The following is a 19,572-nucleotide window of genomic DNA, read 5'->3' as shown; positions in this document are numbered from 1 at the left end:
TAAAGCAAAGTCATAGAAGTTTGATCTCAAAAAAAAAAAGCAGTTTGCCAACTTTGGGCAGGCTTTTTTTGTTTTCTTTAAACCAGCAAACTAGAAACATTCTTGTCAACCAGGCTTTCCTCTTTAGTGAAGTCCTAGAAAGCTGCCGATAGACTCAGGCTTCACTGCTATTTTTAGTTTTCATATTTTTTAATCTCAGAGATCCATAGTTTTGATAGTAACAATTGCTTTTGTCCTAAGTTATTATGATCCCTGACTCATTCAGTAAGAATCCCCACAAGTCAATATTAAATGTTTAGAGTGTCCCCCTCCTAAGCTCTGAGAGTACTTCTGAGTAAGAAAACAAGTGCAGCATCCTTTTGTCTAATCCTCCATATTCGTGCGAATACATTTATGCCAGGCCTTCACCATTTCTGATTTAATAATAAGTACGTGCATATAAAATCAACTAACTTTCCAATTCTCCTTATAACATGATTATATATATCTGGATGCTACAGAATGAGAACTTACATGATTTTTAACTTCCAGAAACATTTTTTAGCTCACATTTTTGTTATTTACTTAACAAAGAGTGGTAAGAAAGAGTGCTAACATTAATTGGTGCTTGCACCTAATTTTTCTCATGCTTAATGTAAAAAAATTACAGTGGGACTCACTGCATGTGACTGTGGCAGCACAATGACAGTTTTGATTGGTGAGGTTGTCGACACTGAGTTAGCTGGGCTCTGTGGCTCTAACCTCCACCTTTGTTTGATTGACAACCACGCAGATGCCACAAAGCTCAAAGTTAATCCGAAGAACCCTCGCATCCCCAAGTCACACGCACTTGAACTACACTGCGAAAGCCAATGCGACTCCCATTTGAAACACAGCTTGAAGCTGTCCTGGAGTAAAGATGGGAAGCCTTTTGATATTAATGGCACAGAAGATGGCAGGTTAGTACACTGCTGAATGAACACGGGGTTGTGTGTGAGTTGCAGGTTTCACATTAGAAAAAAACAAAGTCCCAACATTATTCACACTACATTAAAGTACAAAAACTCAAATGTTTTATTCTTCAAATCAGTATTCAGAAGATCTTCGAGTATTTGTTGTTTGTTTTATGTCCTTCTTGCTTCTGTTCAGTACCTTTTACAAAGCGTGGTTTCTCCTCTCAGAGCTGGGAATAGAAGCCAGGTGTGAGATGCAGTTCACCTGCATAGGTTGAGGAGCTCCCCAAACCAATGGGAAGACTGGAAGAACAAGAAGTCAAGGGTGCTGCTTTTTTTTGGGGGGGGGGGTCTTGCTCATGTGCAGTACCTCTCTGAACCAGGTATCTGAGAACTTCTGCCTCCTCCTCAGACCCCTGCCTCAGGAGACCCAACTGCTGCTATCCCATTGTCTACTGAAGTCTACTGATGTCTTCACTGCATTCTAAAAAGGCAGTCAGTGTCCAGTCCCTTCTCCCTGCCAGTCTCACACAAGTTCTTCTGACACATAAAATCCCAATTATACCTAGTAGTCATCTCCTTATGACATGTTGCCAATATTGAAACATGTTCTCTCTCAGTAGGAGTAGCTTGCAGAATCCTTGGCAGATATCAAAACCCATGTGGTCAAGTGCATTCTATAGAAGGATATTCTATTCTATCTCATACCTTTATTTAGAATATAGGTTACATTTACATTATTTTTAATAGTCACTGCAGTGTGAATACTCAGCAAGCAGTCATTTTACAGTGTGATTTAGAGAATAATAACAAGAAAAATTGTACCTGTTCAGTACAGATGTGAGTTTAAAAGCTTTTGTCCATCCATAATCAGTTGAATTTGTGAATGTAGAACTTACATATACAAAGGCTGAAGATGCATTTCTGAGTATTCTGAACAGGAGGAATGCAGAAGATAGAACAAAGAGGAAAACATGAATGACTGATGAGAATCACTGGAGTTTAAGGACAACAAAAAGATAAAGGGATCAATAGAATCCAGTAGAATTAGAAAGCCAGAAAGTCTGCTTGTCTGTTATATCACACAAAGGCCAGTTACATTTCTGCTTTATTGTCACTGAGTGAGAGCTAGAAATTTATCATTTTGAAGTCAAATCTCATCTGACTTAAATCAGAGTTACATAGTAACTCTGAAGATCTGGAGATAGCCCAAGTTCTCTTTCAATGAAATCTCAGTGGAGTCTTGGTTAAAAGAATGAACTCGTACTTAATGTTGTTCAGGCCCAATGCTGGCACTTAATGGATTGCTGCCCTCACCCTGTGTGCTTCATGCCTTTCTACCTCCACTTTTTATAACATGACTTGATGAAAAGGAAGAAAAAGCTGGAGCTGACTATTGTGAATTAAGATTTGATGGTCTCAGAAAATAGAAGAAACAGCTCATTGTTCACTATTCCATTTTGGACCGTTCATTCATCATTTCTCTAGGCGGTTCCTGTCATGACTGTTATTTCATTGGCCTCATTGTTTTAATGTCTACATATGCATACACATGCCATTTCTCTATGCAAAAATACCAATTTCAGCTGTGACCATCGACGTATTGCAGTGTGGCTCTTGCCTAGTACTACTGACTGACAAATCGCATCATGCGAGCTGATGTAAGAACGAGGGACCCTACCTCCAGTTCAGCCAGTTCCATGTGGTTCAGTTTTGTTTCCTAGTCTTCAAAGTTTTCAGTTTATTAATTTAGCACCACAATTTTGAATTATGTAAAACTGTCACCCTTTCCACAAAAAAAGCCATCGCTTACAATTTTTCCCACTAATAGCTATTTCTGTGAATGTACTTTAAATTTAATGATACTTTATGTGAAAAATATGAGAATTCATGTTGATAATATGTCTCTAAGTATAGAGCAAAAAATAAAATGGATAAAGGAGTAATTTTTGTGTGACACACTTTTGCAAACTGACAAAATACATACAAATGAATTTTAAAAAGCTTGAAATGATTTGCAGAAAGAAGTACAGGACTGCCACCTAGTGTTGAAATGCATTAAATGCTTCCATTATTACAAGTTGGAGATTAACTATTAGAGACCAGGGAAACATCAAAAGGGGAGAGGGGAGTGAGAAAAATACATAGCTCAATTAAAAATAATAAAGTCTAAAAACATTTTAAAAAGATACTATCAGAATCCATGATAATATTCTGGTTTTGTGGAATTGGGTAGGGTTCTAAAATCTTCTTTTTTCAGAAGCATCCTCCTTGATTCAGTATAAGGTTTGCTGTTCATTGCATAACAATTACGTAATTATGAACAGTCATCATGTAGAAGCAGGTGAATCTCTATGAGTTCCAGGATAGCCTGGTTAGCAGAAAGAGTTCCAGGTCAGCCTGGGAGCCAGGGAACTTGCACAGAGAAATCCTTTCTTCAAAAACGAAAAACGAAAAACCAAAACCCCTAAAATTTCCTAGCTCTGTTAGTATATGAAGTTTGACCAGTTCAAACTTCTGTCACAATCCATAGGTCACAGATGGTTGATTATGTAATTTGTAAAAATACAATCCCATTTAATACTGTGTAGTCATGTGTATATTGTGAGACTGTATTCCAGGTTTTCATCTGTGACCTTCTCTGGTAACATCTGCATTGTATGAACTGGTCTCATTACTCTGTCTTGAATCATTTTCCATGCAGGAACTTGCATCATGAGTTGTGAAAGGATTATATTTCTGTTGTTGGACATGTTCTTACCCACATCATGTACTTTTTGCTTTCCCCCATCCCAACAGAATATTGATTGACGGAGCTAATCTGACCATAGTCAACATTTCGGTAGAAGATCAGGGTATTTATTCCTGTTCTGCTCAAACTGCTCTTGATAGCATTTCTGAGAAAACTCGTGTAACTGTCCTTGGTAAGTGAAAACAGAGAGAATCTCTGCCCCATGCTTCCTAGGAGTGCTTAATTTCCTTTGTTTCTAGGCATTAAAGCAAATGATTACTTGGGCCTCTGCTCTTAAACTGAAATCTGATTTTTTGTTTGTTTGAAGTGCAACTTTGCTTTTAAATTATTTCCGCTTTTCTCACATAAGAGAAATTAATTAATGCCTAATTATTTTTCCCTATGTGGGAACTTTGCCAGTAGCAGCAGGAGATAAGCAATGCTGGCGGTGAAAAGAAAAAGCAAGGTCTCAATCCACCCATTACTACTGTTCAGAGTCGTGGGGCTGAGAACAGAAGAGAACTCTATGGAGAGCCAGTAGTGGACGCTTGGTGTTTATACCCTACACCAGAACCTTAAGTTGAACTCCCAGCGCCCCAGGAATCTGAACGCAGACATCAAGTACTCTGTAAAGGAACATATTTGAATGTTTTAAGTACTAATTGGAAAACAGTGTGCACACTCCACTGGTGCAATCAATGTCATTAACCCTGAAATCACTAGCGTTTATAACCCTCAGACCATCTGCTGGCTGCTTTCCAAATGCCTTTTCCTATTAACTCACCAACAGCTCTTCCTCCTGTAACCATGCCCTGGAAAGGCAACCCCAGCAAGCCATTTAAGATGTATCTTTCACTACAGGTATAGCATTCTGAGAAGTGTGGAGGGTGTTCACACCCCTTCTGTCCCTCTATGTAGGCTTGCTGAATCTCACTGCCAAAGGCATAGTTCCTCCAGGAAGATTTTTCCAAAGCAATTCCTTCTGAAGCGATACTCCCAGCATTAGAATTTCAAGTCCGCCTTAAAAACAGGCTCTGGGCACTCTGTCCGCATGCATTTAAGGGGGAGTTCCTGCTAACACCTGTTGACATTTCCTAATGTAATCAGCTAAATATTACCCGAGACTCCACCCTCTACAGGTAGCTTAACAGTTTCCCACCATGGAAAGTGAGTAAGTTGGTGTTGAAGTCCTTTATAGGAAGCCAGTAGCAACTAAGCTGAGTCCGATTAAGTTCAAGCTACATTGTAGCAGGTCTAGACTTGGCTACTTGGGTGAGATGTTTAGCTCTAGGTAAGTGAGCTTCTTTAGGACTCTGCAAGTAAAAATATTTAGTCCTCTCTTAGCTATTCTAGCAGCATTTAAAAGTTATAGAAGCTGAGCATCTGGTTAACAATGCTGTATCTCAGGCAGCAGGAATACAGAACATCTGGACACATGAACTTTCCTCCTCAGGATTTTGAATGATGGCAGCTTCGAAAGGTTGGCTTTCTGCTGTTGGCAGCCACCTTCTGGATTTTATTGCAATTTTAAAAATCCACCCTTATGATTACTCTTCCATTTTCTAGTACTGTGAAATTTTGGCAATTTTAAATATAGTGGCTATGATCATACATCCTCTTTATTTACATGGTAATCGCCTAACATTTTAGTAATATTTGAAAAATTTTAGATAAGATGGGGTGATTTTTTAAAACTGCTTCCTTGGTTTTAAAGTATATTTTTTAAGTTTTAATATCTGATTAAATCATACCAATAATTGACCATAAAATGATTCTGGACGTGTGTATAGCTTCTAAAATATTTTATACTAGAAAACAATAGTTTAAAAGCCTAGACATAAACAAGTTTTCCTAGAAGTTGTTTCCAGAAATTTTAGCATAAAAATATTTTAAGAGGAGTTGGAGAGATGAATCAACAGAAGAGCGCTGGTAAACTCTGTAAGTTTAGTTCTGAGCACCCACATGGTGGCTCACAACCACCTATAATGAAATCTAGTGCCCCCTTCTGGCCTGCAGGCATACATGCAGGCAGAACACTACATAATAAATAAAGAGAGAGAGAGAGAGAGAGAGAGAGAGAGAGAGAGAGAGAGAGAGAAAGAAAGGTTTAAAAAATATATTTTAAGAAGCAGTTTTCAAAGCCTTTGTTCCTTGGGTTCCATGTGATGTTAGACGAAGTCAGATTTTCATCTCAAGTGAAACATGGTAATTGGGATGGGCAAGGAAACCTAAGGATATATTGGATTCTTAGCAAATCCCAAAGAGGAAAGTAAATTCTCTAAGCTTGGGAATATAGAACACTATGGAAGAAATACATTTTGTGGGGAAGGAAGACTGGGAAGAACCTATGGTTTTGTGCATTTCTGGCAAGATGTTTGCTCATGAAGTCCTAGCCTGGAGAAATACTTTTTTATTTAAGTACCTGAACTTTGAATAGAGTTATGTGCCAAATTTTAAAAGTAAACATGTTCCTTTCTGAACTATAAATAATGCTTTTTTGTCAATGTTTACTTAACAAGAACTTGTCAAATAATATAGGCTAGCATGGATAATAGTCTTCCTGTCTCCTCCAAGCTGAAACATATGTTCTCCTTGAATACTAGGAATATTAGAGCAAATTTTGACAGTAAAGTTTATTTATGGTAAGAATTCCCTGTTTTGCATGTACACACACACACACACACACATATGTGTGTGTGTGTATGTATATATAAATATTTAAGTGTTAAGGTATATATATATATATTAAATATTCGTAATTGCCTTTAATTTACCAGTTTTGTTACATTTGCCCAATATGTATCTGGCATCTGCACTGGCATCTCTAGATTCATTTCCTCTCCCTCTGTTTCCCTGGAAATCCCACATATCCTCTCCTCCCTAGCTATTGGCCATTCATCTCTTTATTAAATAAACCAAAAGGCACCTTGGCAAATAGACATCTTCGCAGTGTACAAAATGATTATCCCACAACAAGTAGTTTCTCGATATTCTTACTGTTACTTTTATGCATCACTGTTAAAAGTAAAATATGTTCAAGGCTCAGCTTCTCTTTGAATCAGTTCCCAAGAGAGGCAAATACTCTCACCAAATAAAATAACATCAATAAAAGTCCTGCTGTTTTCTGGGGGAGGTGGTGGGGAAGTGAATCTGGGGAAAAGGGAGGTGGAGGAGAACCAGGAGGAGTGCAGGGAGGGGAAGTTGTGTTCAGAATGTGTTGTGTAAGAGAAGAATAAGTTTCAAAAAGTGAGAATGTGCTTTGTGAACATCAAATAATCTTCAATGTGTAAAAGGACTATTGCCACCCTCAGCGTGGTGCATCCTCAAGGTGGAGACTTGAAAGATACACAGGAAGCTTTGACTACTAATTCTTCTCAGGAAATTGAACTTGGCTGATGGTCAATGATCTTGCAATCTCTTGAAAAAGGTGGAACCATCTCTGCTCTGGCACCTACACTGTGCACTGTCACGTTACAGCTTTCTTTTGTTATTGATTAGGTGTTCCAGATCCACCAGGAAACCTTCTCTTGTCAGAAAGACAGAACAGGAGTGTCCGGCTGTCCTGGGAAGCTGGAGATGACCACAACAGCAACATCAGTGGTAGGAAGCTTGAAATGACCTTTATCTTTACCCAGCTATGTCAATTGAATATCATAGACATTTTAATTACCACTGTGAGATTACCTTTTAAAAATAGATTTGTGTATTAGTGTGTGTGTGTGTGTGTGTGTGTGTGTGTTCCTCTTCTTATATGTCTATGTACCTGTGAAGATCAGAAGGTCATTGAATTGGAACCCTTTCATACTGTCCTACCCTCCCTTCTACTGTCCATCCTTATTAGTACATTTTTTTTTACTATCTAGCTTAGAAACTTTAATTCTACTTTCAAGTCACATATATGTACATGCCTTTAGGTGTTTATATAAGACCCCAAAACCACAAATGAAAATTGGCAGATAATTTTATCTTCTTGAGATTAACTTAATTACTTAGTATGATTTTTTTCCACACTTACTCATTTTTCTGTAAATGATGTGACCTTTTTCTTCAACTTGCTGTTTGTTGTTGTATTTTTTGGTGTGTGTAAACTCCCAAGTATGAAGGCGTACATACATGCATGTGTACACTTGTCTGTGTATGTGCATGTATGTAGATCAGAGTTCAACCTTGAGTATCGTTCCTTAAGCACTAGCTACCTTTAGGTTTGTTTAATTGTTTTGAGACTGGATCTCTCATTGGCCCATGACTTAATCAAGCAGTCTAGCTGAGAGCGTAGGAATAGTAGTGATTCTCTTGTTTCCACCTTTCCCTTACTGAACAAGGGCACACAACCAGGTTTATGATTTTGTGTGTGTGTGTGTGTGTGTGTGTGTGTGTGTGTGTGTGTGTGTTCTGAGAAATGAACACAGGCCTTCAAGCTTTCAAGAAAAAAAAACTTTACTGCTCTGTCAGTCGCAAAATCATTTTTCTTTTTTATGCTCTTAATGTTACAAATAAATCTTCATAGACCATCAACAAATTCAGTATGTTTTAATGGTTTGTTCACATTCTTACCTCAGAGTACATTATAGAATTTGAAGGGAACAGAGAGGAACCTGGGAAGTGGCAAGAGCTAACTAGAGTTCAAGGAGAAGAAACAGAGGCTGTGTTATCTTTGGCTCCATATGTAAGATATCAGTTCAGGGTCACAGCTGTGAATGAAGTGGGGAGAAGTCACCCCAGCCAGCCATCGGACCATCATGAAACTCCACCAGCAGGTATGAACGGCCCCTTTGTATAACAGAATATTTTACACTGACAGACAACAACTACAATAAAAAACAAAACTAAAAAATCTTTTACATTTGCCAAATCTTTGGTTTTGAACACATTTTTAGAAAAAGATCAAGTATGTAATGTACGATTTTAGGTTCCTCCAAATAATTTGAAAAGTTCTATAAAACAACAATGTAGAATATTAGAAGTGGTTCTTTTAATTTTTAGAGTTGTCTAATTGTTTGATTGTGAACAGAAGATTATTACTCTGAATAGTTTTCGATAGCAATTTAATTTTTGAATAGCTAAATATCATGTTTGAAATTGAAGTGGATTTTATCATGTAAATGCTAAACGGAAGTTCAGTGTATAGAGGAAGCCATGGATTCAGTTTCCAAAAAAACACTTTTAGCTCATAAGAAATCTTTTAATACTTTAAAACTGTGTGCTAGTGTTATGTCTTATGCATTCAGTCTTTTTGTATTTTCATGTTTATCTAAGTCATCAGAATAATTTTGTAAATAACCAACAGAGACAGTGCAATGATGGAGGAGGGTTATCTGTCTATTGTGTTATTTTCATTGGTCAATAAAGAGACTGCCTTGGCCCTTTGATAGGACAGAAAATTAGGTAGGCGGAGTAAACAAAATAAAATGCTGAAAAGAGGGCAAAGAGGCAGACACCATGGAGTCAGCCACCAGGTCAGACATGCTAAATCTTTTCCGGTAAGCCATTACCTCGTGGTGCTACCACAAGATTATTAAAAATGGGTTAATATCAAGATATGAGAGTTAGTCAGTAACTAACTCTCTAGAGATAATGGGCCAGACAGTGTTTAAATAAATATAACTTGTGTGTTATTATTTCTGGGGCTAAGCTAGCTGTGCGGGAGCCGGGCAGGATGAAAAGCAGGCCTGCCCGCAGCCCCTCACTACAGTGCAAGCAATTTGTACTACAAAATTAGCATCAGGCAGTATCATTGATATAAAATGGTGTTTGCTTTTTTTGAAGTAAAGTAAGCATGCTGGGTTACAATCTACTTTCTGACAAGGAAAAAGCAAAGTGAATTAAACCTGAATCTGGTGCTTGCATGATTTTAGTTTGCACCAGACTCTGCTAAAATTCTTGTTAGGATGTTTCTATTAAAATGCCTCAGCCCGAATGTATTTTATTTCATGAAAGTTTCTTGTTAATGTTGATACATGAATTTCAATTTCACTTTGCTAGAGGCATATGTTCACAACATCCACATCTCTCAATAATTCTGATAGAAAAGTGCAATTTGAAAATGAAAACATGTATATTAAAGCAGGCTTAGAATTTTAATTAGCAGGCTTAAATTTTAGATATATGTAATAAATCCTGTACTGTCCACAGAAAGGCAATTATAGAACACCGAGAATGCTATTTACTCCTTTTAGTAAAATGTTTCATCTTCTTAGAAATGAGATTTATTGAAATTAATAAATATAGAATGTTTAATTATTTGGTTTTTGAGGTATGATGTTTAACCAACTGGTTCCTATACAATGTTAAAATGTTTTTAATGTTTATCATTTCTCAGCTCCAGATAAGAATCCACAGAATATCAGGGTTCAAGCATCCCAACCCAAGGAGATGATTATAAAATGGGAGGTGTGTATTCCCTACAATGTCAATGTGCTTTCTCTTGATTATTTATTCATTTTAAGTAGGTTTGCTAACTATAATGACATAACAGGATTTTTTAAGAACAACATAATAATGGGAGAATAAAAAACTAAATTTTGATTTGTTGTCAATGCTTTAAGAGTACAAGGATTAGAATTGGCTGTAAAATAGAGATGTAATTCACTGGTAAAGTTCTTGCCTAGAAAGAATGAGACCTTCGACTCAAACAAGTGAATAATTTGACCAGACAGTAAGCTGAAGTAGGGAAGTAGGAAGTTCTTCAACAACTAACTTAGATGGGCATAGCCAGGGTATTCAACTCCCAAGTGCTAAAGGTTTTATTACATGAATTGAAAGTTTCACTTACATTTAAAATGAAACTAAGGAAAATTAAATGGAAAATGAAGGGAACATCATGGAAAACATTGTTTAGAAACTGTGCTGCATTCTCAGAAGTTGACAGAAGGGTAAATTTTATCTATTCTTATCAAACAAATATACATATTTATGACACAGTGCTAACATACATGGTTTTACCATTTCTATAGTCTACAGTATAAACGTATTCAAATTAACATGTGGTCTATGCTAAGTACACACAATTTTTGTCTTGATAGCAATAGCATAGGCTTTACAGGCCCTTCAGTGACTTTTGTAGATTCTTGTGTCCCTAACTTAATAGTGTCTTTCTAGAGACCCCCTTCATTGTGGTCAGGGCTAGAAGAGAAAGCGAAGGCTAATGGTCTCTTTACCTGATTCATCTTTGATCTTCTGCGACTGAGCTTGTCTTAAGTTATTTGAGAATTACTGAAATTTTGTTGACTATTGCCTCAAAGCAAAATACAAAAGTCCTTCAGGAGCTCAGGGACCAAAGAGTTGGCAAAATAAGCAAATATTCTTAACATTGGAACAGTTTATTTTATAATTTGTCAGAGCACATTATTAAATTTATGTTTTTCCTTGGAGCAAAATATCAACAAATTGAATAATGTTAATCTTACATATTCATTATCAATAAAGATTGGAAAAATATAATTCTTGATTGTAGTCTGGACCTCAAAGTTTGTATCAGAGACTAAAGAGTTGGCTTGGTGGTTAATAACACATACTGTCTTATAGAAGACTGAAGTTTTTTTCTGAGTACCCATGATAGATGCCCCATAATCTCCTGTAACATCAACTACAGGTGTTCCAACGCCTAGATTGGATTTCATGGGCACCCACACTCACTTACACACAGAGATATACTGCATATAGGTAATTAAAAATAAAAATAAATCCTCAAAAATTCTCACACAGCACTCAGGAGGCAGAGGCAGGCAGATCTCTGTGAGTTTGAGGTCAGTGCTGAGATTAAAGGCATTTGCTACCAGCTTAGAGTCATTTTTGTGTGTGTGCATGTGCGTGCGTGTGTGTGTGTGTGTGTGTGTACATGTGTGTGTGTATCTGTCTGTCCATCTCTGTTTTTTCTCCTAGTTAGTTTAAATAATTACTTTGAAATAATTATAAAATTAAAATGGTTTATTGATAGAGCACTCTGCTTTCAATATGATTCCAACCGATGCTTCTAATAAGTACTTTAGCCAGTTGTGTTGAATGAAGAAGAAGAATAAATGGTACAAGAACATTTTATATGACATTTAATCACCTACATACACAAAATTACTCTTTTATAAATTAACTTCTAATCTAGGATGAAAATGCATTTAAGCAAATTTTTTATATAAATTACTGAATCATTTAAATAAAGTACCCATTTGTAAAGTTAAATTGGTGATTTAAACCACATTATTTTTCTTTAAAGTTTTCTTTAATTAAAAACTAAAGTAGAAATAATCAATTTCTAATTTGAAAAAACCAGAAACTCTTCCACAAAACCTTTCTATATGGCAAAATAAAGTGAGTGAAATAGCCATTTTGGGTCAAGGAACTGAGAAAGTATTCAGTAAAAAGAGGAAGTACTGCTTCTTAGTCCTCTCTATAAACATGTCCATTTTCCAAAATGAAAGATAGTTCCATCTCCCTCTTTTAATGGAAGCTAGAACAGAATCGTGTGGAGGAAAGTATTCTGCCTAAGGAACCATGGCCCAAGAGTTCATGACCACATAGTTTCTGTTTCTTTGGTAGAAAAAAAATGTAGAATATAGCAGAAGCTCGAGAAAAACTAAAACACTATTTTCAATTTATTTTATATATGATCATTCAAGTTTCACCATATGTGTGTAACTCGGGCTCCTAAAGTATCCCATATTTTGAATGGTAGAAGATTTATGTGTAAGATTAAATGAATAAAGTGACGAAAATACTTCTAACTCCAAGGAACACAGTTAAGATCTCTAATTTGTTTTTCAGTTAGTCATACATTCTTTAAAATGAGTCACTGCCACCTTTCGGTCAACATATCTACAAGTCCATCGAGTGTGTTTTTCTGTTTTAGCCTTTGAAATCCATGGAGCAGAATGGGCCAGGACTAGAGTATAGAGTAAGCTGGAAGCCCCAGGGAGCACCAGAGGAATGGGAAGAAGAAACAGTTACAAATCACACACTCCGTGTGATGACACCTACTGTCTATGCTCCTTATGATGTCCAAGTTCAAGCCATCAATCAACTCGGCTCTGGACCTGAGCCTCAGCCAGTGACACTCTATTCAGGGGAAGACTGTAAGTGGTTCATCCTTAAATCTTAAACACGTCAACAAAATTTTCAAGTTACCACATTTGTGTCAGCATTTTCAAGTACCTATTGCTTGCAAAGACAATGTACCATAGTGGGATGGCCGCTTGTTCATTCAAAGCTGCCCAGACTTGAAGTAAACACACAGAAACTATTTTATTTGCAAACTCTTTGGCCAATACCTTAAGAATATTTGTAACTTGCTCTTATATCCTAAACTAACTCATCTCCAATAATCTGTATATCGCCACGTGGCTGTGACTTACTGGGCAAAGTTCTGTCTGGCATCTGTCTCTGGTGGGGCTACATGGCTGCTTCCTGATTCTACCTACTCTATCTATCTATCTATCTATCTATCTATCTATCTATCTATCTATCTATCATCTATCTATCTATATCTACATCTATATTTATATATGTATGTAATATATATCTTTACAGCATACTGCCAGTGAAACAGAAAAATAAATACCTGATGCCTCAAAGTTAGGGTTGATCTTGAGGAGAGTTAGTTGATCAAGGTAGTGTTAAAGAAGAACTTTGTCTGGGAATATGTAGCTATGTAGCTTGTAGTTAGAGTTCTGGCCCAGCATGCACAAAGCTCTGAGTTTGAAGCCCTGATATGATGAAACTCAGATGTGATGGTAAATGCCTTTAATTCCAGGACTTAGAAGGTAAGGACTGAAGGATCACATGTTCAAGGTCATCCTTGGCTACATGACACACTGGAAGCCAGTCTAAGCAATATGATACACAGTATCAAAAGAATAATAAAATTTTGAAAACAAAGACAAAAACCAAACCATAACAACAAAAAAATTTTTTGAAAGTTTCAGCTTTATTCAAGAACCTGTTAAAGTTCTTTATATTTTGAAAATCAAAGACCTGAAACCATCACAAGCCTCTGTGAAGAAACATAATGATCATGAGGTTCCCAAAGTTTCCTTAGATTAACCCTTTCTTGTCAAAGACTTCTTCATAACAGCTTGCTACAAATCTCTGGGCCTCCTTTACGTGCCTAGAGTCTGGCAAACACATTGAGATTCACACCCAGATGTGAATATGAAATTTTAACCATATGAATAATTCTAAAGTAGCCTTCATAAAATTAAATTATTAAATACTAATAGCATAATAGCCGTATATACAATTATACTTCCGGGAAAAGAAAAGACTGCACTGGGCAACTTTTCACACTAGAAAATATTCTCTTTTTTTTTTTTTCGTATCTGGAATCATGTTTTGAATCAAGAAGGAAAGGTCAAAAATGACAAATAATCTCTTATCCTACCAGTCTTCAGATTATTGGACTCAAATAAAAGACACAAAGAACACCATTAATGAACAATTTGTCTTACTGACTCCTTTGTAGTAATCTCGGTTCTTTCTTTCTTTTTCTTTTTTAAATGTTTTTATCTTTCCATTCAATTATTTACACTTTCTTCCCTCCTCCCGATCCCCTCCTACTCCCCCATACCCTCTCCTCCCTCTCCCACCCTGCTTGAGAGAGGGCAGGGAACCCTGACCTGTGAGACGTCCAAGCCACCCCCCCCACACACACACATCCAGGTCTAGGGAGCTGTGCATCCATATAGACTAGGGTCCCAAAAAGCCAGGACATGCCATAAAAACAAGTCCCAGTGCCTTTATCAATGGCTTCTCAGTCAGCCCTCATTGTCAGCCACAATCAGAGAGTCCAGGTTGATCACAAGAACAGAATGACAGTGCTGGTCTCATGACAATATACTACAGTGCATATGAGGTGATCCAGGTAGAGCTTCTAATATCTGAAGCATAGTACATACTCATTTCATGTTGATTGTTATCTTTATTTTGCTGAGATAAACACCGTGTACAAAATCAACGTGAGTAGAAAAGGATTTATTTAGGCTTCTAACTCTTAGGCCAATGCTCCATCACTGAAGGAAGTCAAAGAATTCAAGACAAGAGCCTGGAGGCAGGAAGAAATATAGAAGAGGCCATGGAGGAATGCTGTCTGATTTCCTCAGTCTGAATAATTATGTAACTCAGGACCACAAGCATGGGGGAGATAGCACCCACAGCCTGCCAGGCCTTCTCAGATCAGCCAATGAATCGATACATTGCCCCACAGCCTTGCTTAAAGGCAATATAATGGAGAAATTTTCTCAGTTTGAAGCTGCTTGTTCACTGATGACCCTGGCCTGTGTTGAGTTAACAAAATGAACAGCCCAGAATCTGAGCAAGACAACTGCTTTTTTAATGTCAAACTCATTCTTAAATAATTTCATCATGTTACTGGGGCTGATTTTTCTTCTTATCCAGAGAACATGACAATGGCCATAGCTTTAAATTTTCATTTGCATTTTCTCTCATTACTGCCATCATTTCTCAATAGGATAAAGTAACTCCTGTGGGCTCAGGAAGTCCTCTGTACCAAGAAACTGCTGGTACTGTTTGAAACCAATAGCACATCAGTGCATTTCCCGGGCTAAATTTTATAAAGATCACTTTGGGAAGTAGATTTTATAAATTGTGTGTGAGTTCTTGGATGCTAATTGGTTTTGATGTTTACAGACCCCAGTACAGCTCCTGTGATCCATGGTGTTGATGTTATGAATAGCACATTGGTTAAAGTGACCTGGTCATCAATTCCAAAGGAAACAGTACATGGGCTTCTGAGAGGATACCAGGTTGGTGTCAGGTTGATATTTTTAAGTAATTTTCCGGTTCATTTTTACTTCCTAATTGATACTGTTGAATTTGTTTCTTTCCTGAGATTTTAAGCTGATTTGAAGAGGACAACTGAGTGTCTTTTCCTATGGCTGCTATGTCAAAGGGTTTGCACTTTCTTTGCAGATAAATTGGTGGAAAACCAAGAGTCTGTTGGACGGAAGGACACATCCCAAAGACGTGAACATCCTAAGATTCTCAGGACAGCGAAACTCTGGAATGGTTCCTTCCCTAGATGCCTTTAGTGAATATCACTTAACAGTCTTAGCTTACAATTCCAAAGGAGTCGGTCCAGAGAGCGAGCCCTATATATTTCAGACCCCAGAAGGAGGTAAGAGAATAAATATGAAAGGAGCCACCTATGCAAGTTAGCCAGTCCTCTGTTAAACATTAGCTTCATTATTGATAGCTAACGTGCAGCTCAGAGGAGTGAATACCTTGACTTCTATAAATGTGTTATCTCAAGGGGGGGGGGTTGTTAGTTTTGGTAGAAATTCATTAGTTTATGAACTCCCATTTATGATCTTGTGTTTTCTAGTACCTGAACAGCCAAGTTTTCTCAAAGTCATCCAAGTTGACAGAGACACTGCCACTTTATCCTGGGGACTTCCTAAGAAACTAAATGGAAATTTAACTGGTTACCTTTTACAATACCAGATAAGTAAGTACAGAAAGAATTAAATTAGATTTAATCTACCGATGATACAATTTTTGTTTAAGGAATCGGGTTGCTACACAGTGAGCCGTATTCCCTATAGTGCAAGGAACCATAAAATAAAAGTAAGCTGCCAACTCTGTGTGTTTCAATAAGAAAACTTTGTTTTATTGGAACATGGCTATGTTCACCAATTTACATATTACCTATAGCTGTTTTCTCTCAAGAATGGCAAATGTGAGTTAGGGCAACAGAGATTGCATTTTCTCGTAGTGTTAATATTTTATATTTACAAAAGGTCTGCGGACTTCTATTTTGTAACTAAAACAGTGGTTACTATGGAAAGTGTATTTACCACCTATTTGTGAGTAGCTTTCAGAATGATGAAACATGCCAGGGGACAGACTTAGTAAATAATGTAATGGAGATTCAAAGTACATTCATAGCACCATAATAAGACTGACTCTTCCAAGAAAGTTGAATGATTTCATTTTAAAGCCTGAATATATTTGTCTGGGTAGAACTCCCTATTGATAGATTGCTAGTCAGGCAGTTCAGTGGATCATTGATTCTTTCTATGATGAGCTGAGAGGGCTCTCCACTTCCAATAAGTTAACTGCAAGGTTTGGATTTGTGAGGGCACAAGTATGATACACATTCAGCAAGCCGCACACTTTATTTTTTTTAAATTTGCTTTTATTCTCTTGCCAGTTCAGACATGTTTATAAAGAAATTTAATCCCTCTCATTCCTTATTATCCTTTTATACCCTTCCCTCTCCCACTCAATTCCTACTTCCCAAAATGTTCCCTTCTTGCTCCCATGTCCTTTTACATGTATGATTCACTGTATTTAATTAGAGTTGCTTGCATGAGCATTAACAGGAGGTTATTTATGGAGAAAGGGAAGTGTACCTGTAATTTTTCCATTGAATTAAGTGGCACCCCTTCTCCCAGTCACCACTGATTGTCAATATCCCCTCAGGGTAAAGTGGGACCCTGTTGCCTGCTGAGATATTGAGGGGAACGCCTTTGAGCTGGTAGTTCCAGTGAGTTCATCTTTTCAAAAGATACTATTTCAGAGTAGTCTGTGAAGGGTACCTAAGAAAAAAGTTGATTACCCCATTATATAACCATTATTGCACCAATGGGTAAGTCTCACCTGATAGATCAGAACTATAGTTTGCAGGGTTCACAACTCGGTAAAAATGCTGATGAATTTTTTCTGCAAGCATCTAGTGTAGTCTTCTATTAGTTGCTGTAATAATAATAATTCTCTGTACCTGGAAAGAGTTGATAGTAATGGATAATGATGGAATCTTTTTCAATAAATAGGAACAAAAGGAAAATTCATTGTAACTTCAATTGTGAAGAACTTAGAAACACTAATTTTTATGTTTATTCTTCAGTAAATGATACCTACGAAATTGGAGAATTAAATGAAATCAATGTTACTACTCCATCTAAATCTAGCTGGCGTCTCTCAAACCTCAATGCAACAACCAAATACAAGTTCTACTTGAAGGCATGCACCTCAAAAGGCTGTGGGAAGCCAATAAGTGAGGAAAGTGCCACTCTGGGAGAAGGGAGTAAGTACATGACGCTTTTGCATGCTGTGTTTTCATGCAACTGCACTAAATTGCAAGCACCCAGTCTCTGTACCCAAATTTAGCTGACCCTCTATGCACCAATAAAGATACAGAATTTACTGATCCTGTTGATAAGGTTCATATGTGTTCAATTTATGGTTTTCTGAACAACAACTAAATATGAATTAATGTGTACAAGGTCAGGAACATACTTCTAAGTAAAATAAGTGAACATAGGCTCATAAAAATTCTCACAAGGTTAGGAAAAGGATATTCTTCTCTGGAGATTATTTCTTTCTAAATAAAGTCTTTTACTTTGGTAGATATTTTATAGAAAAGAATCTAATATATACCACTTTTATCACTTGACTCAGTATATTAATTCATATGTCAAGTTTGATTTTACTGTCTGGTAGTTCAAGCTAAGTAACAATTACAAATGACTTATCAGTCTTTGATCTTACATGTAGCACAGTTATAGTTAAATTACATTTCTATCTCTCGCTTAAATTATAACAGTATCCCTTAAATTTTTTTCTCTAAGATGATTTTAGGATTTTTCTTGCCCATTTATATATAATATCTTTAGTGCATCAAGATTGAAAAAGATTACGTAGTAAAGTAAAATGTATTCAGGAACTGATGTTCATATCAGCAAGTTCAGAAAGGCGGACTCATATGGGGTTCAGAATGGTCAGGCATAGGAGGGCTCAAGGGGAGAGAAAGGAGCTGATGAAAGCAAACAATAAGGGAAACAAAATCATTTATTCACAATTCTGAGTGGTTTTCTGGACTGTAGATTAGGAACACTATGCACTCAATGGGAGAAATACAGGGAATAGGAGAGCAGCGAGGTAGAAAACAAAATCGCGCAACATTCACTATGACACAATTGTGATTCACTTAAGCGTGTGTATCACAACCATTCATTGTATTCCTGCTAAGCATTGTTGCACTCTGAACTTTACTACAGGGGTCTTCCTGTAACTGTTTCCATCTTTGGGTCTGTGTTTTCTTCTCTACACTTCAGTTGCTTTTATGGAAAGAGTGTTTTCAATTAGCATCTCTGCCTAACCCATGAGTTCAGGACAAATCAAACTCTGGGTGAAATGACAAACTCATTAATCTCAGAAAAATGCTAGACTTCGAGATAATGACAATCGCTCTAGTCACTAAAGAAGATTATATCTCAGGGTTACAAACTGACATCAAATGTTTAATTCACAGCAGTCCAAAGAATAGTTAGTGATCTAAGTACTCAGTTTCCATATTCTTCATACAAGATATCAAACCACAGAGATAGTTGCTGTATTGATAGAAGTAACAACTTAAAAATCAGGAGAATTATTAGTCCCATTCTTGACAATACAGAGCATGAAAAAATCCAAAGGATTGTCTTAGTCATGCTCCACATTCTTCTGCATATATTGGGAAGCTGGGCTTTTTGGCATTCATGCTTAACAAACTTTCTTGAAGAATGGAATTGTTGCTGGGTGATTTCATAACTGATGTCCCTTCTTTACTAATGTGTTTCAGTGTGTAAAGGAAGATTGCTTCCTTATCCCGCATTGGTTATTAAAAACTGTGCGATACTAAGGTGTTTGTGTTCTTTTCCAGGAACCTGCATTTTCAGTATTCCAGCTACTGCCCTTTCCCCTGTTGACACTGCTTTCTCTTCTGTAGTCATATATTGCCATGTAGTAAATTATAGTAGCGTTTCCACTGAACTTCATTGAACATTGTACAGTTCTACAGAGGAGATATATCTCAGCTTCCCCAAGAACACTTAAACTGATAACACTTAAAATTAGAATCTATTACTGCAGATATTTCTTCTCCATCCAACGAGGGAACACAAGTTAAGATTCTGGTATTGA

General features: G+C 36.9%; 1 protein-coding gene across 6 annotated transcripts in view; it reads left to right on the top strand.

The window, feature by feature from the left end:
* Window positions 1–19,572, top strand: part of Chl1 (cell adhesion molecule L1 like) — a 207,927-nt gene that overhangs the window by 175,084 nt on the left and 13,271 nt on the right. For all 6 annotated transcript variants that reach the window (XM_048438481.3, XM_048438479.3, XM_048438482.3 and 3 more), the window contains 10 exons: window positions 773–938; window positions 3,732–3,856; window positions 7,162–7,263; window positions 8,223–8,420; window positions 9,983–10,053; window positions 12,506–12,728; window positions 15,298–15,413; window positions 15,580–15,784; window positions 15,992–16,114; window positions 17,516–17,695. In XM_048438481.3, coding sequence (XP_048294438.3) covers window positions 773–938; window positions 3,732–3,856; window positions 7,162–7,263; window positions 8,223–8,420; window positions 9,983–10,053; window positions 12,506–12,728; window positions 15,298–15,413; window positions 15,580–15,784; window positions 15,992–16,114; window positions 17,516–17,695 — 1,509 coding nt within the window. The remainder of the gene's footprint in view (window positions 1–772; window positions 939–3,731; window positions 3,857–7,161; window positions 7,264–8,222; window positions 8,421–9,982; window positions 10,054–12,505; window positions 12,729–15,297; window positions 15,414–15,579; window positions 15,785–15,991; window positions 16,115–17,515; window positions 17,696–19,572) is intronic.

The sequence above is a fragment of the Myodes glareolus genome, chromosome 3, assembly GCF_982192425.1.
Source record: "Myodes glareolus chromosome 3, mMyoGla1.1, whole genome shotgun sequence".
NCBI lineage: Eukaryota > Metazoa > Chordata > Mammalia > Rodentia > Cricetidae > Myodes > Myodes glareolus.
The sequence above is the reverse complement of the archived record's forward strand: the minus strand, read 5'-3'. Positions and strand labels throughout refer to the sequence as shown.